Source organism: Momordica charantia (genome assembly GCF_013281855.1).
Source record: "Momordica charantia cultivar OHB3-1 chromosome 8 unlocalized genomic scaffold, Mcharantia_2.0 BLBB01000008.1, whole genome shotgun sequence".
Lineage (NCBI taxonomy): Eukaryota > Viridiplantae > Streptophyta > Magnoliopsida > Cucurbitales > Cucurbitaceae > Momordica > Momordica charantia.
Window position 1 is genome coordinate 8,856,904 of NW_028275166.1, and position 25,104 is coordinate 8,882,007.

A 25,104-nucleotide genomic window follows, 5' to 3' on the forward strand; every position below is an offset into this window, starting at 1 on the left:
TTAATTCTCAATAGCATTCTCAATTAATTGGTTAAATCCCCACGAGAAACCTTCATTTGAAAGGAAAAGATCTTAAATTTTCTAAGAATGTCCCATAATTCATTGAAAACGTAAACATTACGACATTGTCTTGTAAAGTAACAATGTCTAGTAAATTTCACATCTAGATATTTAAGTTTAGGGTTTATATATATATAAAAACTAAATGGGGTGGGGACAAAGAGTATATTCCTTGCCCTGATCCCATTTAGGTCACGGGAAAATTTCCCAACAAGGTGCTTAAATGAGGATTTCCCGCCGCGTCTTGAGTGGGTCCCCGTGGAACTTTGTTGAGTTATGACTTATGAGTTTTTTCTTTTAAACGTAAGTTTAATTTTCAGTTTTTATTTCTTTAAGTTTCTTTCATTAATTGTTAGATTTAATTTTCAGTTTTTTATCTTTTAAGTTTTATTTGTATGAATGGTAAGTTTCTCCATTTTAATGTTGGTTTAAGTGATGTGTTTTGTACACCTATATAAGGGTGAACTTCCATAAGAAGTTTGTATCACCAATATTTATACTTTCATTTGTTTATTCACAATTTTGTATCACTTCAATTAGAAGTTGATTTTTCCTTCTATTGAATTCTTCTCTCTCACATTTCATATTTCCTCATTGTTCATCAAACATTGAGATTTTTACTATTGCTTCTGCATTACTTTTATCACTTTCATTTTCTCAACAAACTTGTCTTTGCTAGAAAAAGTAACACCCTTAATCATAAGCCAACATCACCAAGAGGAATGGTATAATTATTTTTTTTTTAACAAGATACGAATGTTTCATTAAAGTAATCTAAAGGAACAATAATGTTCAAAGATACGAACTCTCGAAAGAGTAAAAAGAAAAACAGAAAAAGAAAGATAAAGAAATTAACAAGAAGCGATGAAGGCTCCCCAATTAGAACAAACCAGATTAGGAGAGTAATTTCTAAATAAAGATACAGAAAACACCACTCAGAAACCTAGTGGTGAAACCTTAAACTTAGCTAAGCTGAATCTAATTGTCAGGGGCCGTTTTCTTCCTTCAAAAGTTCTGAAATTCCTTTCAAACCACAACTCATAAAGCACTGCCTTTATAGCATTAAGCCATAAAGATTCGCTTTAGGAGACAAAGCAAGCCCGAGAGGAAGTTGAAACAAGTAAATTTGAAACTTTTTAAATAATAATGTATTTAAAAAAAAACACACACGCACAAAAAAACATTATAGAGTAAAACAATAGATTTATCCTTTTATTTTATCTATCTATTTTCATTGACCACTCGACCAAGTTGCAAACAGGTTCAGCATCAACTCGAAAGTTCATATTGTTATTGGCTGAAGCAACAAGTCTACTTGACTTCGAAAGGTAAGGCAGTTTAATAACATTACAATATGTACAAATATGTATAAATATGGCATACACGTTCTTCTTAGTAGAACAAGGGTGTGGGCTCCAATTTTTTCTAGTTGACATATTCATCTTAGTGCATAGTCCATAAATTGTTCGACGAAATGCCTCAGTCACGGATTATCCTAAACCAATGGGGAGATCCAACGGCTTCCTTCTGGCTTTTCTTCCTAGTTTTGTTCTTCTACATTTGGTTCATGCCCAGAGCCAGCAAGGTCTGTATTCTCAATTCTGCTACTACATTTGTTTTCAATAAATGGGCTAAGAACTTTCCTTCTTGTACTGCTTTTCAGGCTTCATTAGTATTGATTGTGGGTCGAATTCTAGTTACACAGAGCCAATTACAGGTATAAACTATGTTGCTGATTCTCAATACGTCAAAAGTGGCTTGGTAAAGAGTATATCATCAGATGATATACCAAATACTCCCCTGAAACAGCTATGGAATCTAAGAAGCTTTCCTGAAGGGAAAAGGAACTGCTATAGCATTAAAGTGAAACTTGGCACCAAGTATCTGATTCGAGCCAGTTTCTTGTATTCAAATTATGATGGCCAAAATGACATTCCAGAATTTGATCTATACTTTGGACCAAACTTTTGGACCACGGTGACATTGGAAACTGTACAGAATATTTTGGATGAGGAGATCATTCACATCACAACTTCAAACCAAGTACAGGTTTGCCTTGTCAACACTGATACTGGGGTACCCTTTATTTCGGCCTTGGAGTTAAGGCCATTGCCAAGCACCACTTACCAAACTGTGAGTGGATCATTGGCAACCTACTTCCGCTTCGATATTGGTGCTCCAAATGATACTTACATACGGTGAGTTGTATCTTTTGAACTTGGGGTTATATTCTTTAACAAAGTATGAGGTTTGATTGATCAGAAAAACTATATTTACTTATTGCGATGTACACTTATTTTAGATATCCAGATGATATATATGATCGTATTTGGACTCCACCAGCTCCATTGATCAGATGGACTCCATTGAGTACTTCATCTTTGATTAAAAACCAAGACAGTGATGGTTATATAGTACCCTCTAAGGTGTTGAGTACTGCCTCCACGGTAATAAATGCAAGTGCACCAATGAAATTTTTTTGGGAGTATAATCAGTCTTACCAATTCTATATATTCATGTACTTTGCTGAACTAATGGTGCTCAAAGCCAACCAATCTAGGTTGTTCAAAATCTATCTAAATGACAACATTTGGTTACGCGACGATGTTGCCACTGCTTATCTATCGGAAAACATTGTTTATAGCACAAAACCTTTGACTACAAATGGTACATATGACTTCAAATTTGTCAAGTCCGAAGGTTCAACTCTTCCACCCATCTTGAATGCAGTTGAAATATTCAAAGTAATGAACTTTGTAGCAGTTACAACAGACCAAGGAGATGGTAAAATTTGTGCACATTGATTTTTCATGGTACTACGAAACCACAAGTTTTGTTGCTTCTCTAGATAATTACTTCAATATCCCAATTTCTTCATTGCAGTTGATGCCATTGAATCCATTCAAGCAACCTATGGGGTTACAAAAGATTGGCAAGGAGATCCATGTGTCCCGGAAACATTAGCTTGGATGGCTCTCAACTGTAGTTATGATGCTTCAAATCTTCCTAGAATCACAGGGCTGTGAGTATCCTCGCATTTATTAGAACTCAAGTTGTTGTAATGGTTCTTTCATAAGAAAGTTAGGTTGATGGTCCAATTCTTATCAGAGACTTATCGTCGAGCAAATTGACCGGAGAAATTTCAGTCAACATATCAAAACTAGCAAAGCTAGGAGTTTTGTAAGTGTCTTTTTCTACGACTCTAACATTCTCTTGGGTTATCTTATATTTTCTCAAAACAAATGAAGTTTGTGATGGTCTATTTAAAATTTCATTTCTTCTTTTTATACGAATAATTACTTCTGTGTATCGAAATAGAGGTAGAATAATCTCCTTACTAGAGATTGATAAATTACTCAATTGTTTCAGAGATTTGTCAAACAATAGCTTAAGCGGAGCAGTGCCTGCTTTTCTTGCTGGAATGCCATTGTTGAGTGTTATGTAAGTTTACTTTAAATCGCATGAAATGATTATCAACATCTACAAGAATATTATTTATATGTATCAAATTCTATTTGTCAATATTGCAGAAACTTATCTGGAAACAACCTGTCAGGACAAATTCCAAAAGAACTTATTGACAAAATAAACAAAGGCTCTCTTTCATTAAGGTTTGCTTTTGTTTTTCATTAAACCTTGTAAATATTATCAATGCCTTTTTACCAAGTTATTAACTTTCATGGATGTTACTTTCACAAGTGTTGATGGGAATCCAAATCTACAAGGGACAACACCAAGTGAAAAGAAGAAGAATAACATAGTAGTCCCTATAGTAGCAGCAGTTGCTGGTGTTATTATCATTGTAGTATTGATTTTAGCTTTTGTTTACTTCATTCGACGGAAAAGAAGTCTTAAAGGTAAGCCAATAAGTTGCTTCTTAACTTTTTCTTCGTCTCGAAACTTCTATAATATGTCTGTTCTAAGCATCTGAATGCTACAGACCCAACCATAGTGGAGCCTCGTTCACCACAAAATTCTCAAGTAGAACTTCATCCACATGAGCCGTCACAGACACCAAATCCAATACAGACACCAAGTCGACAATATTCCTACTCAGACATCTTAAACATTACCAATAATTTTGGTAGGCTATTGGGTGAAGGTGGGTTTGGAAAGGTTTATTATGGTCGAATTGGTAGCACTGAAGTGGCTGTAAAGATGCTATCTCCAAAATCAGCTCAAGGGTACCGAGAATTTCAAGCAGAGGTATGTAATCCTAACACAATGAACTCAAACCTTTTAGCACTCAATATCTGTTTTCTTTTCTAATGCCTTTTGAGTTACACGTACAAAAATATTGCTCATGACAGGTGGATCTTCTCTTGAGAGTTCATCATAGAAACTTAACTAGTCTTGTTGGATATTGCAATGAAGGAGAGACAAAGATGGGGCTTGTCTATGAATACATGGGCAAAGGAAACTTGGGATCAATTCTTCTAGGTGGGAATTAAATTGAGTTCAATAGTTGAACACCCACCCACTAAATTTCAACTAATATTCTTTCTACGAATTTTACGCAGGTGGTAAAGGACAAGTGTTAAGATGGGAAGAAAGACTTCAAATAGCACTAGATTCAGCACAAGGTTGGCAAGTAAAAATAATATGCTAATTTCATTCAGCTTTGCTGTAAAATCAAAATGAAGTCTTATTTCCATTCTGAATAATACATGTAAACATTTGCAGGATTGGAGTATCTACATAATGGTTGTAGACCACCAATTGTCCACAGGGATATCAAATCAAGCAACATTCTATTGAACGAATATTTACAAGCAAAACTTGCTGATTTTGGTCTCTCAAGAGCTTTTCCTACTGAAGGGGGCGCCACCCATGTGACAACCAAAGTGGTTGGAACTCCTGGCTACCTCGACCCTGAGTACGTTTTTCCTACTCTTTTAGTACAAGAATACATAAACTCACTTTAGGTAGGGCAATAAATTGATGACATTTCAATTTTTGGTTTTTAGGTATTACACGTCGTACAGATTGACGGAGAAGAGTGATGTTTATAGCTTTGGAATCGTTATTCTAGAACTCATCACTGCGAGACCAGTATTAGTGAAAAGCAGTGAGAAAAGTCACATAATTCAGTGGGTTGATTCCAACCTTAATCAAGGTGATATCTATTCTATAGCTGACCCCAAAATAAAAGAAGATTGCAACATTAACTCTGTATGGAAAGCAGTGGACATAGGAATGTCCTGCACTGTCTATGATTCTGCAAACAGACCAACAATGAGTCAAGTTGTAAGTGAACTCAAAGAGTGTCTAAACCTTGAGTTAAATCATAGAGGTCACCAAATTGACTCTGCAACCTCTATCTCCTCAACATTCCATTCTGAGCTTGGTCCTATGGCAAGATAGTTCATGTTGTATAAAAAATGCCTTGTAATGTTTTTCTCTTTGTTATTATTATTTTTATATTATGTTAAAGACAATTGTAATTTAGTTTTACGAATCCTTGAAATTGCCTTAATCTATATGTACAATACCACAAATAGCATATTCAATGAACATGAAGATTAAAAATATGTTGAATTTTAAATCAAATATCTCCACAGTGATATGATATTACATGTTGTGGGTAGAACTATCACGACTTTACTTTCTGTTTCACCAAAAATACTTCACATCAATAGAGGATCTTCATCTATATAACCATAATCTTCCCTTTATTTAGCTAATGTAGAACTTTGGTTGCATTCTCAATAAAATTTACTTTTAAAAATTAAAATTTGTTTAATAACTAATTTTTAAATAACTTTTTTAATAATTTGAAATTGCGCGCTTTATTTTTGTTCTAAATTATGGGGTCAAAGTTTTTGAATCTGTCCAACGTTGACTTTCGTTTTTATTTACCTTCTACGCCATTTCCCAGTATCCAATCAAATGAGTTGTCTTTTCGTACGAATCGGACATTTGCCTTTTAAAAAAAAAGTTAATAATTATAAATTATAAATCATTAAAAAATTTGGGTTTAGAGTCAAAATCATACCAACATGTCTCTAAGGTTTCAATAATGCATCATTTTAGCCTCAGTTTGGAATTAAAAAAAATAAAAAAACATGATTTAAAGCCTATTCTTTCAGGTTTAATCCTAACTCAGATATCAAATGGATATTTTTCCCTAGAAATAATTCAGTAAAAAATCCCTATGTTTACTAGAACATGATTTAAAGCCTATCCTTCTAGGTTTAAGCATAACTCCGAGATCAAATGGATATTTTTCTCTAGAAATAATTCAGTAAAAAATCCCTATGTTTACTAGGTCAATCTGCATATCAAAAAGCCTATCATTTCAAGTTTAAGAATATCAAATTACAATGTCAAAACGAGCATAACTCGACATTAATTGACATATATCTCTAACCAATAAATTGTGAGTTCGATTCCCACTCCCACATGTTGTACTAAAAATATATCTATATATCAAATTACATGAATGTTGGCTTATTGTTAAGTCTTTGGTTGACATTCTCACATTTAGATTATTAACAGTCTGTATGAGCCTTCGTGAGAAGAACTGATAAGCTAAGAAGAGGATATCGTCATAGTCAAATGACAACTTGAGGCAAAAATATATTCTGATCTGAGAAACATGCCATTCCTTTAGGTCCCACTTAACCAAAGTTGACCACTTGGTTGAGCAATAAATTGTTCGACGAAATGCCTCAGCGAATGAGCTCAAGCACTAAAAGATTCATAGGGAAGTCCAAACACTTTCAGTTTCTTCTCTTTGTAGCCAGCTTTGTTCTCTGCAATTGGTTTATGGCCAGAATCAACAATGTATGTGTTGTGACGTTTGTGTGCATATGCTACTACAGCCTGCTTAGTTTATATGTGCTGATATGTTTTTGTGCTGGTGTTTCAGGCTTTATTAGTATTGATTGTGAATGGAATTCTAGCTACATTTTAGAGCTAATTACAGGCTTATATTATGTTCCAGATTTCGGTTTTATCAACACTGGAGCAATAAGGAGCATACCATCGACCACTTTTGAGAAACAAGTATGGAATGTAAGAAGGTATCCTCGAGGAACAATGAACTACTACAATATCATATAAATTTTGGCACCAAATATCTGACTTGTTCTAGTTTCAAGGTCCAAACGTGTAACTTTTAAAACTTAAATAACAAAATAGAAACTAAATTCAAGTTTTAAGGACCACAAGTGATAGTTTTTAAAACTCAAGACCAATTAGAATCCAAGTCCAAATTTCATGGTCCAAAATATAATTTACCTCAAATTCAATATAAAATATTAGGTTAACAATCTAATTTTTAAAAGTTATAAAAAAAAAAGAAAAAGAAAAAACTTTCACCTTAAACCAGATCGTGGTGGAAATTGTAAGAATCTATGATACAAAATAAACAAAATATTTATAGCCATTAACTAATAATTTAACAAAAAAACGACGTTTAATAAAATACATGTTGATTTTTCTAGCTTTTTTAGAGAAAATCGAAGGTTGACCATTTTATTTATGACACATAAGAATGACCATTAATTGTATTATAGGTGTTTGATATGTTAATGTCGTTGTCAAAGAAAGTCCTATATCTGAATCATTCAACTGAGTCCACAATTTGCTGAATGCTTCAACTGGAAAGATGAATCCATCCTGAGTTCATACTCGTACTCAGAACAAACTCATAGTCCCATGAAGACATTCAAACACTGCTTGTTGGCCCTCTTCGCCACTGTTGCTTTGGTTCACGGCCAGGACCAACGAGGTTTCCTTAACTTGGTACACTTTCAAGCGATAGTATAGATATTATAAACACTCATCTTCATCTTCTTTGCATTTTCAGGCTTCATTAGCATAGACTGTGGATCAAATTCCAGCTCTACGTATACAAACACGCGCATAATTACGTTGCCGATGTCAGTTTTACTGATACCGGCACCACGAGCAGCATATCACCAGACTATATATCAGATACTCTCCCCAAAGAGCTATGGACTGTGAGAAGCTTTCCTCTAGGAGAGAGAAATTGCTATACCGTTGAAGTAGATTTTGGCTTAAAATACTTGATTCGAGGCACATTTTTGTATGCAAACTACGATGGTCAAAACAAAATTCCAGAATTTGATCTGCATTTTGGACCAAACTTTTGGGTTACAGTGAAACTCGAAACAGAAAGCACCATCCATAGCGAGGAGATCATACACATCACAACTTCAGATCGTGTACAAATTTGTCTAGTAAACACTACAAATGGAACACCCTTTATTTCAACCTTGGAGTTTAGGCCTTTGAAAAACGACATTTACAAACCACAAATTGGATCTTTATCAACATTCTTGAGGTTGGATATTGGCTCCAAAGACGACAAGTTTTACAGGTCAGTTCTTTTTTTCTTCTTTTTTATTGTTTGTAAAGTATAATGTGTGATAAAGTCTTTACTTTTTTAGATATCCAGACGACATCTATGATCGTACTTGGAGTCCAGCAGTTCCAATTTCTGCATGGACTGCAATTAGTACAGAAAATCAAGTGAACAACCAAGATGAAGATGGTTTTCTAATACCATCTGTGGTTTTGAGTACTGCCTGCACGGTGATCAACGCAAGTGAACCAATGACATTCTTCTGGAGTGACCCCTTACAATCTAATGAATTTTATATCTACATGTACTTTGCAGAGCTCGAAAGCTCCAAGCAAACCAATCGAGATTATTCAAAATATACCTAAATGATGACCTTTGGTTTTCTGAAAGTCTTGATCTTCCTTACCTAAAAGTGAACCTTGCATACGTTACCCAACCTTTAACTACGAGTGGAAATTCTTCATCCCAAAATGGAACATATAGTTTCAAGTTAGTCATGTCCCAAGGTTCGACCCTACCACCAATCCTGAACGCTATTGAGATTTTCAAAGCAATTAACTTTATGCAGTCTCCTACGGATCAAGATGAGGGAAATGGAATTTGTTGTTTCCATTTGTCGCCCTATATACACACACATAACTTTATAAACCCAATCTTCTTTCTTTTTGGCATGTGTACAGCCGACGCCATTATGAGCATCAAGCTAATTTATGGAGTTGAAAGAGTAAGTTGGCAGGGAGATCCATGTGCCCCAAAAGAATTCGTTTGGTGGGGTCTTGGTTGTACCTACAATGGCTTCAAACCACCCAGGATCACAACCTTGTGAGTTTATCAACATTCTCTGTAAGACTTCATCCCGGAAAAGGAAAAGAAAAATGTACTCCTTGGATGGTAGGTTACTAATTCCAATTCTTTTCAGGAACTTGTCGTCCAGTGGATTGGCAGGAGAAATAACAGCCAACATATCAAACCATAAAAATCTAGAAATCTTGTAAGTGTTGATAAAAATAACAAAAAAAAAAACACATTCAACAATCGGTCCCACTTCTTATCTTATATCGTGGTTTTTTGAATTGTTCGTTTCAGGGATTTATCAAATAATAGGCTAAATGGACCAGTGCCAGATTTCCTAGCTCAAATGCCATTGTTGAGGGTTTTGTAAGCTTCTTGATCTTAATTGATTTGGGTTAAGAATGTTACTCTCTGATGTCTACAAATACCGTATGTTTCACTTCTCTGTACTTGCTGCTTACTGCTGCAGAAACTTGCAAGGAAACAACCTTTCAGGTCAAATTCCTGCTGCACTGATAGAAAGACAGAATAATGACTTACTTTCTTTCAGGTCAGCTTTCCTAGTTTAGTGAGGGTCTTTTGGAGAAACAACTTTTTCAGTTAGAGGATTAAAAATTATAAACCCCTGTTTAATTAATTGTTTATTAAACAATGATGTCTATTAAATTACTGGTTCAACCATTTTTTTTAGATTCAACAAAAGGTTGAATTTGTTCGGGTTATTTATTCTATTAAGAAAAAAGATGTGACAAACTTTCATAAAATTTATATCAATAATTTAAAACTGGAAAAACATATTAAAAGTATAGTTTAGAGTAAAAATAAGGTATTTCAAGTTGGAATTAAAAAAAAATTATTGAAATTGAACAACTAAGACTAAACTAATCCAAATAGAAAATTAGTATAATACGTGAAGCAACATTTTAAATATTAAAAAAAATGGTTACCTTGGACTCTCTTCTTGTAGCTTTATTGAATTTACTTTATATTGATTGTTCAATTAGTAAAAATTTGAAAAAATTTACTTTCAAATTATTGGAATTCTAGGTGGTGCTATGAGTAATTCTTTTGTAACTACTCTCTCTCTATGGTCTTTCAAGATTGGAAGGCCTTTTTTCATTAGTCACTTGGGGTTCCTCTACTCTGGCCGAAGGCACAATTTTTTAAAGACGACTTAAATTTCTATTTATAAATCACATGTAATTAATGAATCAGGTATCAGATGATTAGTAGGAGAAAATAATCTGCCTAATTTCTAACCAAAGTGTTTAGTATTATTTCCACGAAAATGTAAATTCTACATACTTGGTGATGTCATTTATGATAAATGTTACTTCAACAAGCTGGGGGCAAAATCCAAATCTACATTCACCACCAAGCGAAAGGAAGAAGAAAAATATTGCAATTCCAATAGTAGCAGCTGCGGGTGGTGTTGCTATTATCCTCTCGATAGGAATATTTACGATTCTTATCTTTAATAGGCGAAAGAGAAGTATAAAGCAAGGTAATTTATTTCCATTAAGTTGAGATTGTTTCATCAAGGTCAATATCTTCCTAATTTGACCCAAAAAAAAGCTTCTTTTTTTGTTTTTCTAATCCTGTGATTTACCAAATTTGGTTTTTTTCAATGGTTTTTTTTTTTTAATGGTTTTTTGAAAACTGACTCAACTATCTATCAGTTGAAGAATAGCTCTCTCCTCTTTCATACAGGGAGGAAAAAAAAACCTCTAGAAAGATTGGTGCTACAAATTATAAATTATGTGATAATATTTATTGCATACTTGTATACAATTTGTTTATTTATCATATTTGATTCCTTAAATTTTTTAATATAATACAAAATAATTGAGAGGTTGAATTAACAAAAGATAAATCAAATGATATATCCTAAATTATTAGGATAACTATAATTTAGAAGCATAAGTTAATATCCCTTCTAACAAAACAAGAAGAAGCCCTAGGAATAATGTCACTTATACGTTCAAATTGAATTTATGATTAATAGGATCTCAAAGTTCTGAAATATTGGAGCTAAGGAGACAACAATATTCATATTCAGATATCCTGACTATGACTAACAATTTTGAAAGACTTCTCGGTGAAGGGGGATTTGGAAAAGTTTTCTACGGCATCATAAATAATACCGAAGTAGCTGTAAAGATGTTATCTCCAACATCAGTTCAAGGATATCAACAATTTCAAGCAGAGGCCTGTAACCTTTTAACACTAATTTCAATAGATTTCTTGCAGCCCAATGCTTTGTTTCTACCAATCTTATATTACACACTCCACCTAATTACAGGTTGACCTTCTTCTAAGAGTTCATCACAAAAACTTGATCGGACTTGTTGGCTACTGTAAAGATGGCACAAATCTTGGACTTATCTATGAATACATGGGCAAAGGAGATCTAGGATCTCTTCATTTAGGTTTGACTTTACTTTTTTTTTTTTTTACAGCTTCCCAAGCCAATGCCTTGAATTTAGACTATAAAGATGTCTATTTTTTGTTGAAGTACAAAATAACATAAAAAGAAAAAATGTTTTCACCTACTTTTCTATGCAATATATTATTATTTACATTTCATAGTGGTCACCTATCTAAGATATTAAAATTTTACAAATTTTTTTACAGCCAAGTATTTGATAGAAATGTTATTAAGATAGAATCAGAAACATTATTAGGATATTAAAGGATATATTAGTCATTAGTTAGGGAAGTGGTTAACGAGATTTGTTATAAATAGAGTGAGCGGGAAATGATTGAGGTAGGCAATTGTTTAGTATGATTTAGGCTTGAGTGATCTCAAGAGAGCAGGATCTAAGTACCTCAAATGACTTGAGGATTACTATAATCTTTATATCATTCCATCTTTCATTTATGAATAAAAGAAAATAAGGATTTTCCAGTTGAACAAACTTAAGACTATATCTTATTTTTAAGTTAAATAACGGGATTCGAACCTCCAACCAAAAAAGTCGTAGATATATACCTTATCCAATTGAGCTATGTTAAGTTCTTAGTACCATATTTATTGATTCTATTTTCTAACAAAAAAAATTATCAATCAATGTATTAAATATATATATATTATACTTTATTTTAAAATTAATCCAATTTATTGGCAACATTTGTGAATTAGAACCTTTTGTTTTGTTATGATAGATAGATATGTTTTTTAGGAAAATTTTTAATCCAATAGAAACGAACTGGTCTAACTTATTGGAGCATAGCAAAGTTTTTTTTTCTTCTTATAAGAAACAAAGAAAACTTGTATTAATCACATAAAAGAACAAACTCAGGGCAGGGGATGAGAAGGCCACCCCAAAAGTTAGACTAACACAGCTTTTCAATCTTGTCGGAGTATAGCATAGCAAAGTTTTTCCTTTCTCGCAAGTTTCACTAATGTTATTTCTGATGATATCATGTTTAGATGGAGGACATGTTTTAAGTTGGAAAGAAAGACTTCACATAGCATTGGATGCAGCACAGGGTAAGCTAAGTGAACAATTGAATGAGTAGGCTTATTCTCCTACTTTACTTTGTCCATTTCAACTCATTCAATATTTGTAGGATTGGAGTATCTCCACAATGGTTGTAGGCCACCAATGGTACACAGGGATATTAAAACAGCGAACATTTTGTTGAACAACAACTTTCAAGGAAAACTTGCTGATTTTGGACTCTCGAGAGCTTTTCCAACTAAAGGTGGCACCACCCATGTGACTACAAATGTGGTTGGAACTCCGGGTTATCTTGATCCTGAGTAAGTTTTTTTTAATAAAAAGAAATAAATACACTCACATGTTCTTCCAATCTGCTACAATATTGGAAAAAATATATTTAAAAGCCGTCCTATAACTATCAATTTCACCCCTCGTATGTAGACAGTTTCTAAAAGAAATACGCTTTCACCTAGCAACTTCGCGATTAACTTACCATTCAATATTTAATACTCACACTTGCTTATATATAATGGTTCAACTTTCTTTCCACTATCATAATCTTATTTTTAAGTTTCCAGTTTTGTCCTAGTTGGTAAGGGCATTGTCCAAGTCCCATCTCCCAACATTTGTCGGGGCAAAAACTATAACTTTGTAGAACATTGGTACCCAAGCTAAAAAAATTCATGGTACGACTTAAATAGAGAAGTCTTTGGGAAACCTAATAGGTAAGAAATTGAAAAGAATCGAATAAGAAACATTTTCAATTTCATTGAGGTATGAAATTACAAAATATGGAAACTCAATCCAATAGATTACAAAAAGGCTCTCCAATTGGATAAAAGAGAATCCTTTCATGTTTGGGTTTTCGGCTTTCTGGTTTGCTGAATGAACTCTCATTTCTTTATACTCTACCAGATTCCTTAAAAGTTTCACCTGGACAAGCACATTCTTTTCTCTGATATTATTAGGATTGATCACATTTTTGCTTTTCATCGTAGCATGCCTTAATATGATCAGTAAATCAATAAATGTGGAATATATGTTTCAGGTACCACATAACCTTTAGATTAACAGAAAAAAGCGATGTTTATAGCTTTGGAGTTGTTTTGCTAGAAATCGTCACTGGTAGACCTGTCTTGACGAGAACAGAGGAAAGGTGTCACATAATTCAATGGGTTGATTACATGATCCATGAAGGGGATATTAACTCAATAATTGACCCTAATTTGAGAGAAGATTGTAATTCTAACTCTGCCTGGAGAATGGTGGACATAGCAATGTCTTGCGTTTCTAAGAGCCTGCATCAAGACCAACAATGATTCAGGTTGTGAATGAACTCAGAGAGTGTCAGAACTTCCAATCGAATCAGATTGAGTTAGAGCCTCATTTAAATGCCGAAACCCCTATATCCACCGGCGTTGCATCCATGCCAAGTGCACGGTAGTTTATTTATGGTCTATGGAACGCGTGTTATGTTTTCATAATCCATTTGAACATTACAAGAGTTCTTATACCTACTCTCTCTGTCCAACAAAGCTGGTTTCCATTTTTTCATAATCCATTTGAACATTTATGTTGATTTATGTGATTTGTCTTCTAGATTTTCATGTAATCTAAACACCTTATTTACTCACAAGTAATTATCATCCAATGCCTCATTTGCTTATTAGAATAAAAAAATTTGTGAGATGAAAGCAAGACTAGAAGTTATTTTGGAAGCACAACCACAATGAGGCATATTGTATCTGTCATTGATTTTGTTTACTGAACATGAGATCCAAGAATCCTGGGAATGGGTATGATATTAAAAGAACAAGTTGAAAAAAAGTTTGATCTAAGAATTTTGAGAATAAAAAAGGCACTCCTTGTTCTTTAAGAGGAAACAGTATTCTTTACACTCTTGTGAAATTATGAATCATCTTAGACTATGGAACAATGTGCCGACTGGCTAATATTTTTATTCACGTGGATATTTGTCATGAAAGGAATTTGGGTCGACTTTCTTATGTTTCAAGAAAAAAAATGGAAATTTTCGCTATATAAAAGACCGAATGTGTAAGATGTTTAAGGTCAGAAAGAATGGCTTTTTTCATACGATAGTTGGTTTCACTGACCCAAGACTTTGTTTGATGAATTAAAATGCATTAGCGTCTAATTTTGATACTATTCTGCAAAAAGGAAGGAAGCTACATGGGTTGAATTGGGACTGGGAGAGACTTTAGTTTGACTAGGAGTGAAGGCAGAGTGAAGATGTACTAGGCTCCGAAACTTTCACTGTTTTTGGCAAAACAATGTTAGCATATCCTAAAATATCCTTCTTCCCTTCTATCGAAAATTTATAAATCTATGAATTTTAACAAGTGGCGGGTGTTCTTACATGGATGCCTGTCTTGGGTGAAATGCACCATATAAATGGAATCTGTCGTCTAAGAAATTTCAAACGGGTAATGGAGAACGACTACTCATCTAAACTGGTAAATGCCTTCCACGCAATCGCAGGTTGAAAGTGACGCCTCTTCCTCTACTTGCTTAGGATAGTCCAATTTCCTCTCTACTTTCTGCACTAAGAGCTTGGAATTTGCAATAGATTCGGGAATTTTTAGTGACTATGATGCTAATGGCGTTTTTGAGCATTCCTCTTAGTCACGCCCATTACTTTAGATAAATTAATATGGTGGAACAGCTAAATAGTGGAACTTTCAATGGAACTCCGGGATTCCAACTAGAGAGAGTTTTCCATGACATTCTTCCTACAATGGTTAATCTTTCTCTCAAATTTTCAAAAATGATTTCGTCACATCCATAACACAAATGGTGCACTCGCGTTATTGAAATTAACTTATATGTATGTATCTTGAAAATATATATATTGTTGAACGAATGGTATTTTACTCATCAACGTGACCTGCCATGTTTTGCCTATTAAGGTGGTCCATGAGTTTTGTTCCTTCACATCGTGTTCCAGAACTAACGGGACATTCTTAAGCAACTCTTAAGAGAGCAATGCTGTTCGAATGACTACAAATCAACTTTACCCACAAAATCTTTGTTTTCTAAAATTTCAGATTTTTCTGACTCTAAATCAATTTTATATTAGAATTCGGTCTGATTCTTACAAAGTCTCAATATTTGGTTCTTGTATAACGAGATAGTTTGTGAATCCAATCTATCCTAAGAGACAATTACTCTTAATATTGGGGTACTAAAAGAAGTAAAATTGTCTAAAGGAGAAGATGTCTTCCAATTGGGTCTGACTCTTTCTTTTGACTACAATTCTATTTTCCGTCTTTAATATTTTACTTCCTTGACTGTCTAAATGCCTCGACGTGTCATTCTAATGATATCAACTGAAAACAACTTTCACGAGTGGCTGGTATGTTTTTAGGATGGGCTGCAAATTACACTGAGGCAACAAAGGGTTTGTTTAAAGTTAATATCGGTTCTGCCTTCTGCGGAAATCTGCAACAATGCAGCCTTTGGTGTGGTCATTTGGGAAAACAGTTGCAATTATGGCTAAATTTTCCCATCATATTTAAACGTCCAGGTGGCTAAAGCAATGGCTATAAGGGTTGGTTTGGTCAGTTTAGTTAGAACTCTACTTATAGCAATGATGATGGTCATTCACCCAATTCGACTCTGAACCTGGTTTACCAGGTGTGACTGGTCTGCTTGTTAATAAATCTGAAATTTTTACCTTATTCAAGACAGCTAAGCTTCGGGTCCGGGAGCAAGCATCTAAATTTGCTTACATTCTTAGAACGGCAAATCAGGCAGCTTAGGTACTCAACTTGTACTTAATAATTTTAATTTCGAGGTTTGAATTGGAAACAAAGCTTTGTAGTTACCTAATGTAATAAGGAGTGAATTCATTAATCTGTGTGATTACTGAATAAAAGTTTTTGTTGCTTGGTTAAAAGGAGGGGGAAAGGCTATAGGGTTTTGCCTCAGTGACTTTCCTTTTAGTCGCCTGAGTGATGACATCACTCAGAGGCATTCTGATAGGCTTCTGCCATCAATCGAGAAGCCGCTTGAGTGATGGCTTTTGTCATCACTCGTGCAAAGAGTACTCTTAAACAATGTTCTCGACGGAGACTATATCAGACAAAATTCAACAAGAAACACATAAATCTTACCTCTAAAGAATGCAGACAGATCGGTTACCCTGTTCAAAGCAAAATCAACCGCCAACCTCATGTTTTAACAGAAATCTGAGGATAAAATGACAATAGGAAAGTAAGACGCGGATGTTCGAAAGAAAACCTTTGGCAAACGCCAAATTCAGAATGAGGATCATTATCCGGTGAACCAAGAACCAAAATTGAGGAAGAACATAAATAAGAAGCTTAAATTACTTGCAGCTGATACGGATAGAAAGAGAGAAACGGTTAAGGTCGATGAAACTCGCCCTAGGGTTGCCTGCAGCTATCGACCATTAAGGAAGCAAAATCAGCCACCATCCTCTCGTTTTGGCAGAAATCTGAGGATAAAATGAAAAGACTAAAGTAAGAACTAAGATGCGAGTGATTTGAAAAGAACCTTTGGCCAACGCCAAATTCAGAATGAAGAACATTATCCAGTGAACCAAGAACCAAAATGAAGTGCAAGAAAATGAGGAAGAAGATGAAGAAAAACTTGTCATGCTTGCAGCTGATACCCGAGAGAGACAGCGCGCGCGGGTAAACGTAAAGAAGATGAAATTCACCCTAGGGTTACGTGCAGCTACCAACCATTAAGAAGAAGGCTTTGAACTTTAAAAGACTAAAATATCCTTAATCTACATTTTAGTTTTACTAATTAAATGGCTGCGACCAATTTTAGGAAAGAAAAACAAGTTAAGCTTTCGTGTAAATAGCCTTTAGCAAAATGGAATTATAAAAATAGGAGAAAAGGAATATATAATATTTTATATAGTATTTGATTTAAAATTTTATAAAATTAACATAAATTGCAAACTTTTTACGATTACTTGATACCAGTGATAACTCGAACGAAAAAAAAACAAAAAAAAAAAACAAAAAAACTTGATACCAGTGATAATATTTTTAAAAAATAAAAAATAGTAACATATTTTTTTCCTGAGAAAAATAGTTATTCTTTTATAAATATATATTTATTTTATGTCATTTAGTATAATTTTAATTTTTGATAAAGTTTAAGAAGCTGCATGCTATAAATAAATATAAAGATAAAATTTAACAATCTAATTTTAAAATTTTACTTTTACCTAACTTTTAATATAATTTTGCGAAACATGATGCAGACTGTAGACTGTAGATATAATTTTTGTTTTTCTTTTGAAAATTGAATATTATGGGTTGGAAATTTCACCCTTCAATTTTTTTATCAGTAATATATTCATTAATCGGGATTCTGCTTGATAGATACTCATAGCTTAATAGTTATAAAGTGGTATTATAACACCAAAGCTATATAATTTTATTGATGGACTTAATTTTACTTTCTAAACTTGTTATATACATGTACTAAAAAAACAAAACTTGTAATATTATAATATTTAAATACAGAAATTTAGGTAAGTTAGATGAAAATCATTAGATCGTAAATAAATTTTTCATTAAACTAAACTAAGAAGCGGTTTTTCCCTCTCTATATTTTTTTTCCTATTAAATTACAAAATATATCCCTAAACTTTTATCTTTGTATAAAAAATATTTCTATCCTTTCAAAAGTTTCAATACTACCCCCGGTCTTTCATAAACGTTTCAAAATATCCTTTAAACAAACATCCGTTAATATTTTGAATGAAAATAGTTAACGTGGAAGAATCTAAAACGACGCGAATCTTAACGTGGGAGCTTGCCTAGCTTAAGTATGAAAATAGATGAAATGTGAGAGAAACTATGTAAAAGGCGATTAGGGCAAAGATTGGGTAGACAATGAAATAGCAAACTCTCCCGACAATGGGACCGAGTAATAAGACTTTTAGAGCAATTTTTTTTAGTACAACAAATTGGGGGTATGGAGTTTGAACTCTGACCTCGAGGGAAGGGTAACTGTCAATCACCGTTGAACTATACTTATGTTAGTAAATTGGGATGTTTATTATCACATTAATCGTCACATCGTTATAGATTATGCCAAGTCAACTTTCTATTAAAAATATTAATGGATGTTTGTTCAAAATGTATTTTTCAAATGTTTATGTAAGCTAAGATAAAGAGTAATATTGAAATTTTTGAAACAAATAAGAGAATTTTTTTAACTAATAGTAAAGCTAAGGGGTAACTAATAAGGGGTATTTGTATGTAATTTGTATGTAATTTAATATTTTTTTTCTTTATTATTTTTGTTATTATTATTATTATTTTGCTCCACCATCCCGATTAAGTTTTACTAAATACATATTGAATATTTTTTTAAATTGATATTCATTTTTTAAATTTATTATCCACCGTATATTCAAAAACATATATTCAAAAACACTAAAAATTAAAAACAATCTTTTTCAATAAAGTTTTCATAATGTCAATTAAACGCACCCTAAACTTTCTAACACCAAAACTATAGAAATACAAGCTTGTTGAAGAGGTTGTGAGTTTGAATCCCCTCCCCAACGGGTACTCAAAAAAAATTATTAATATCTGGCCCAAAATACCCCCAATTACCCAAATGAAAAAAACAAAAAAGATTACGTTAAACCCCACAGCCATATGACCAGGGGCATAGACCATGTGCTCGCTTAGGTTCAATAAAGGAGACAGGACCACTCATTGGGCTCCCAATTCTCTCAATTTCAATGTTTCCTTTCCTGAGAAGGAAATATATATATATATCATGATTTTAAATATTCGTCAAGACGTCGACATTTCCATCGACATATCCATGTTTTCATGGGTTCGACATCGACATTTCCATCATACTAAAAGAAAATCTACAAAATATGAAAAATATCAACAAAATGTCACTAATATATACATAATATTAAGATTAATTATTTTTGACTAATTTAGAAATAGGAAAATGTTTATTTGTTCATTTAAATATTTTTTACAATTTTTTTTATTTAACTTCTACAGAAATATCCATCTATATCAACATTTTATCGATATTTCCATAAAATTGAGACATCAACATTTTCATCGACATCGATACTTAAAACCTTGATATATATTCATCAATACATCGAAACTTCATGTCTCTATCCATCCTGGGTATAACTTAACTCGACCAAAAATGACTTACACACAATACTATCTCTCTCTTCCCAAAAGCTTCACGGGGACTATTTTTATGATGGAAGACCACCACTCACAAGAGTTTACTGCATATGGCTCCGTAGAGTAAAAACTTGATCCCAACAAATAGAAGATGATCAGTTACGTGCAATATAGGGATTGACATACTTTTGAGAAGAATATAGAATAGTAAATATAAGATCCAGCATTCAGAACACGACGATCATTTAGAAATTCACAAATTAGAGATGTATTATATTCTTTCCCATTACTTTTCATACCATACCCAACCTGTTTTCAGCTAAGAGGTTGAAGATTTAAATCTCCTCCGAACTCTGTGTTATTAAACTCAAAATAAGATGATAACAATATTAATAACTATTCTATATGAATCATTAAAAAAAATTGGCTTAATTCTATAAGTTGTAATTAATTATTTTATTGGATAAAAATTAATCAATTAAAAACATGATAATTAAAAGTTCAATTTATCTTATAACTCTCATGGTTTTTTTTATACGTCCTTGGTCACTGTTCTATTGACCATCTAAGTTTATAACATATAAGTTTATGATAATACCTTTCAATTAGTTTTCAATTACATGTACGTTTTTTTTCCCTATCATATTGAATATTTCAATATTGGATTATATTATTTCTTAATTTTTTTAGAGACTAAATTGTCCGAAAACAGAAAAAAAAAAAAAAAGTTTACACAAAGCATTAGCAAAAAAATAATATATACTAGCTAGGGAAGTCTTTGTAATTATTCTTAACAATAAACTCAATATTTTGATTGATATAAATAAGAGAATTAGGGTTTTAGAGAGGAAAATAAGCACTTGTGGGAAAAGCACTTGTGGAGTTGAAAGAAAAAGAAGTGCAATTTGAGAGACAATCAAGAGAGCCAAGTTTGTAGCTTAAGTCTTCCATTGCTTTGACCTGTTCCCTAAGGAACTTGAGGTAACTTGCAGCCTCATCAAGCATGGAGGCAGTGTCCATCTTGCTCCCACCCGGAACCAACCTCTGCAAAACCCTAATTTTCTCGCTTATTTTCTCCCTCCGTTTTCTCGCCGCCACGGTCTGCGGCTCCTTCGACGTTTTCACGTTCCTCCTCCTCTTCTTCTCCACTGTCTCCAACCCTAAGTTCACCGGTCTGAATGCTGCTGCATGATACATCATTGCCTTCATCCGTGCCATGCCTGCCTCTCGACCAGCTGGCTCGACGTCGTTGTTGTTCGAAGAAGACGGGGATGGAGATGAATTTGATGGCTGTTGGAAGCCATTGTAATTGGCTGAGCTTGGTTGTTTCTCTGAGATGGGATTTTGTTGTTTTGGTTTTGGGTTCTCAAAAATGTCCCAAGATCCACTCTCTGGTGCAGTTCTTCCTACATATCAATACCTTTGTAAGTTATTCCATATATGGTAACATAAGTCTAATACTACGTCGATTAGAGTAACAAATTTATGTTTTCAATAAATATCTATTATCTTTTCTGTTTAATAAAATAAAGATAATATCCACGTAAAAAAAAAGTATTATGAAATGATAAGATAGGAAATATTTTTATAAGATAGTTTTCTCTTTTTTTTTTCTTTAGTACATATATAATATAAGATGGTTAAAAATAAGTACGAAGATATATCTATATTTTAATTCTTATAATAGGTTACATCTCATATACTTTTATAAATACAACGATCGTTAAACATTTTTATTAAAAAAAATATCTCATAACAAATAACTTTTTATATTTAAATATTTGAGAAGTATGAAGGTTTAGAACCACCGAGGTGTCAAATAATTGGTATACATGAAATTGTTTTTTTTAGTCCAGAAAAGTAGTACATATTAAGGTGGAAAGAAATTCGAACCTGTGATATTTTAGTCGAAGATTATGTCGTAAATAATTGAGTTTAACTCAAGTTGCCTAGCATTGCATTGTCTAAACCATCAGCATGAATATTGAAAAATCCATTACTACAATATTTTTAATGCTGATCTATATTATTATTAAAAAAGATTCTTTTAATTGAAGTGTCCCTATATGTTTTCTTCTTAATTAAATCAAGATGTCCAAACCCAAAAGACGTTGAAAAAATGGATAAGAAGAATTAAATGTGAACGAGTTCAACAAATTCTAACCTTTGTCATTTTCAAGCTCTTCCAACAAAAGTCCACCGGAGCTAGCTCCGGCCGGCCAGGAATTTCCCCGGTCACATAAAAGCTTGAGATCCACCACTCCGGCTGGTTTCCGAAGCGCCATCGAACCCATGTCCGATGCCGAAGTATTAATCTCCGGCAACCCCAATATTTCTGCAACTGTTTGAAGCTCCTTTAATGGCGGACTCGAACAACAACTCGGGTCCGAGATGAATAAGTTTTCTTCACAACCGTCATCGTCTCCTCCGCCGCTCCATGAGCCATTCCAAAGCAAATCATCCATGGTTTTCAGCTTCTTCTTCTGAGTTTGGGAAGTTGAAGTTTGAAGAGAAGCTAAATGGAGAGAATAGTTTTTTCTTTGTCACTTTGGTGGGGGTGGAAGAACTTATATATATGAAAATGGGGAGTATTTCTCATCCTACATTAATTATGATAATGATGAATTGTCATTTCGTTTTCTTTCCTCCAAAAATTATTCAATATACGATGTGACAGACTATTTATTTGGACCAAGCAATACTAAGTCTTACCAAATCAGCATCAACCTCACTTCTACCAAATTTGGAATGGAATATTTATTTATTAACGGTTTGTAGGTTAACGCGCGCTTTTAGTTTTTTGTTTCTTTATTTTTAATAAAGAAAAACAGAATCGCATGACCTAACACCATAAATTCATAAATTCAAACACCATAAATTCATAAATTCAAAGATGATCAAATAATATTTATATTTATATATTATAACAAATTGGAAACATAAAACTTGTTTGGATTGTTTCAAAATTTTCCATACAATTTTGATAATGTTTTTAAAAAATAAAAACCAATAAACATAATTAGTGTCGTAAAATACTTAAGTTTCTTAAAGTTTCTTAATAAAATTTAAAAATGACAATATTGTCAAATGGGCTCTAAAAATATTTTATAAATAAAAAAAATTATTATTTTTATTTTCATAAGAAGTTGTCAAATTTTTAGTGGCAATCAATTGAAAGATGGATGTTGATATATCGATAAATACTAATTTAAGTATTATTTTTGTTTGATAATCCGAGTAATTTCATGATTCCCTCTCAACATCAATAAGTAAGGATGTCTATACTTATATAGATGGTCCTACTTATTGATGTCACATTGATATTACATATAAAAATATTTTTATAATATACGCGTATTTGTCAACTACTTTAATATTGAGTAAAATGTTAAATATGTATGATATTGAGGAAGAACTCTCAATATATATTTTATAAGTTCAAACACTAATGTTGTCTCCCAAATTTTATACTTGCTTCACTTTAATCTCTCTAAATTTTAAAAAATCTTTAGTTTTAGTTCCTAAATTATATGCATTAAAAATTAAAAATTAAAAAACTCAAAGTGAGCATAGCTCCACGGTAATTGACATGAAGGTGTGAGTTCGATCCCCAACCCACGTGTTGTACTTAAAAAACAAAAATAATAAAAGATTAAAAAAACTATTTTTGTTAGTTTTTGATTAAGCTATTTATTTTTTTGGAACTTATGAGAATTATTGTATGTATATAGCTTCCACACCTACATGTCGGGGTAGATATTGCCCATGAGATAAATGAACAAACTATGAACATTCATCAAGTTCCTCCTAAATGATTTACCAAAATAATTAACGGTAGTGATTAAAACAATAATATCAATTTATCTATACTTAAAATAATTAAGTGTGGTGATCAAAATAATATTATCAATTTATCTATACTATTAAAGTACGAGACTTAGAATCAAATAATAATATTATCTATATACCAAGTACTAGAATAAAATCAAATGTTCAAAAATTTATAAACTAAAATAAATATATATTTCTACCTATAACAAGAAAGTAGTTTAAGAAAAACACACAAAATGGTTTCAACATTTAGGACTTGAGCTGAAATAAACACAAAGTTGAAAAATAAAACTTAAATTTTGAGTTTTTTAATTATTATTAAAAAATATACTTATATAAATAACATAAAATAAATCTGTATTTCTAAATTTTATAAAAATAGCATCATTCAAATTAGACTCAAATCTAATATATAAAATATATGTTATCTTTTTTCTCCTTCTTTATCTTTTGGCTATGTCAACCTTTTTTTTTTTTTTCAAATATATCATTCATAATCAATTCAATCATCACATCACAACAAAAGAACAAAAGAAGGAAAAAAAAACCAAAAAAAGAAACCTAAAAAATCAACTATATGAGACTAAGACATCGCATGATTGACCGAGTCGGTGCTTAATTTGACTGCGTCAAAACATTTTATTAGCTGATTTAAATTATTTCTTTAGTATGATAGTATTTTAAAGTCAACTTTTACTTAATAGTCTGATGATTTAGAACCTTCAAATTTAAATTCAATCACTCAATTAAATATAAGCTGTCGAAGAAAAACATATCTAAAATGTGCATGTCGGAATTTAAGATTAACAACTGTTTGAAAAAATAAAAAATAGCAGTAATATTTTTAAATAATTAACTTTTAAAAATTATTATAGCAATCCGCGTAATTTGCAAAAATGATCGATCTTTAACGGAATAATTTGTAATTCTAATAAACCGAATTGGTTTAAGTTAAATTATAGATTTAATTTTTTTTTTTTTGGCATTTTAGTCGATCTTATTAACTAGAATGAAAGCTTTGAAGAAGATAATGTGAAAATAAAATATTTTACCCACAATGAAATATATACAATGTGTTTCTTAATTAAATAATTACACCACGTAGAATACCCTGCTAATAACAACTTACGCTTGTTAACAAAATTAATCATAACAGGTGTAACAAGATTTAACAGCTTAATATTCAACTCAATCTAAAACTAATTGGAAAAAAAATAAAATTTGATACATCTTAATAGATCTCGTAATTAAAATAATAATAGTAATAATAATATAGAACTTTAGAGTTACAATTATATTTAATTAGTGTTATTAATATTGTTTATATGTTTGTCACATTATGGTTTTTTCTTTTTTTTTTTTTAAATAATTGTATCAGTCCATTTTAGCGATATGAAATAGACAAATGACATGTGTCATGTTAATATTTTATAATAAAATTATCAGAAAAAACTAAACATTAATT

At 32.2% G+C, this 25,104-nt stretch overlaps 3 protein-coding genes and 1 long non-coding RNA gene across 9 annotated transcripts in view; 2 read left to right on the top strand and 2 right to left on the bottom strand.

Annotated features, from left to right (window-relative positions):
* The window catches only part of LOC148209475 (uncharacterized), a 26,828-nt gene extending 9,572 nt beyond the window's left edge, over window positions 1–17,256 (bottom strand). For 3 of the 6 annotated variants that reach the window (XR_015792815.1, XR_015792816.1, XR_015792813.1), the window contains exons 1-2: window positions 16,983–17,256; window positions 16,764–16,838 (exon numbers count right to left, since the gene is read on the bottom strand). This is a non-coding gene — a long non-coding RNA (uncharacterized LOC148209475). Of the gene's footprint in view, window positions 1–1,331; window positions 3,541–4,793; window positions 4,933–6,339; window positions 6,816–16,763; window positions 16,839–16,982 lie in introns of those variants that run through there. The other 3 variants (XR_015792817.1, XR_015792814.1, XR_015792812.1) reach the window with 3 other exon arrangements.
* On the top strand, window positions 1,524–5,424 carry LOC111016895 (putative LRR receptor-like serine/threonine-protein kinase At1g51810). Its single transcript, XM_022292449.2, has 13 exons — window positions 1,524–1,645; window positions 1,724–2,258; window positions 2,363–2,844; window positions 2,944–3,082; window positions 3,169–3,240; window positions 3,430–3,501; window positions 3,591–3,671; window positions 3,760–3,917; window positions 4,001–4,266; window positions 4,371–4,500; window positions 4,581–4,643; window positions 4,744–4,936; window positions 5,028–5,424. The coding sequence occupies exons 1-13, from the start codon at window positions 1,564–1,566 to the stop codon at window positions 5,422–5,424; spliced, it is 2,670 nt and encodes an 889-aa protein (XP_022148141.2). The 5' UTR covers window positions 1,524–1,563.
* On the top strand, window positions 7,723–14,991 carry LOC111016880 (putative LRR receptor-like serine/threonine-protein kinase At1g51810). The gene is given in 15 exon segments (XM_088127679.1): window positions 7,723–7,795; window positions 7,874–7,930; window positions 7,933–8,407; window positions 8,478–8,713; window positions 8,716–9,214; window positions 9,312–9,383; window positions 9,479–9,550; window positions 9,654–9,734; window positions 10,528–10,688; window positions 11,190–11,392; window positions 11,487–11,613; window positions 12,618–12,677; window positions 12,758–12,950; window positions 13,679–13,926; window positions 13,929–14,991. Coding segments are annotated over 15 exon segments (2,703 nt in total). The 3' UTR covers window positions 14,075–14,991.
* Window positions 17,257–20,556: 3,300 nt separating the features above from the next.
* Window positions 20,557–22,361, bottom strand: LOC111016961 (uncharacterized). The gene is made up of 2 exons (XM_022292565.2): window positions 21,973–22,361; window positions 20,557–21,214 (listed from the first exon to the last, which is right to left on the bottom strand). The coding sequence occupies exons 1-2, from the start codon at window positions 22,271–22,273 to the stop codon at window positions 20,649–20,651; spliced, it is 867 nt and encodes a 288-aa protein (XP_022148257.2). The 5' UTR covers window positions 22,274–22,361; the 3' UTR covers window positions 20,557–20,648.
* Window positions 22,362–25,104: the final 2,743 nt, after the last annotated feature.

Bases quoted from the DNA above. Each gene is read 5' to 3' on its own strand.
- LOC111016895 (XM_022292449.2), top strand. From the start codon at position 1,564: ATGGGGAGATCCAACGGCTTCCTTCTGGCTTTTCTTCCTAGTTTTGTT. The intron at 3,502-3,590 runs GTAAGTTTACTT...TCAATATTGCAG, and splicing joins ATGCCATTGTTGAGTGTTAT to AAACTTATCTGGAAACAACC. The intron at 3,672-3,759 runs GTTTGCTTTTGT...TACTTTCACAAG, and splicing joins AAAGGCTCTCTTTCATTAAG to TGTTGATGGGAATCCAAATC.
- LOC111016961 (XM_022292565.2), bottom strand. From the start codon at position 22,273: ATGGATGATTTGCTTTGGAATGGCTCATGGAGCGGCGGAGGAGACGAT. The intron at 21,215-21,972 runs GTTAGAATTTGT...ATTGATATGTAG, and splicing joins AGAGCTTGAAAATGACAAAG to GAAGAACTGCACCAGAGAGT.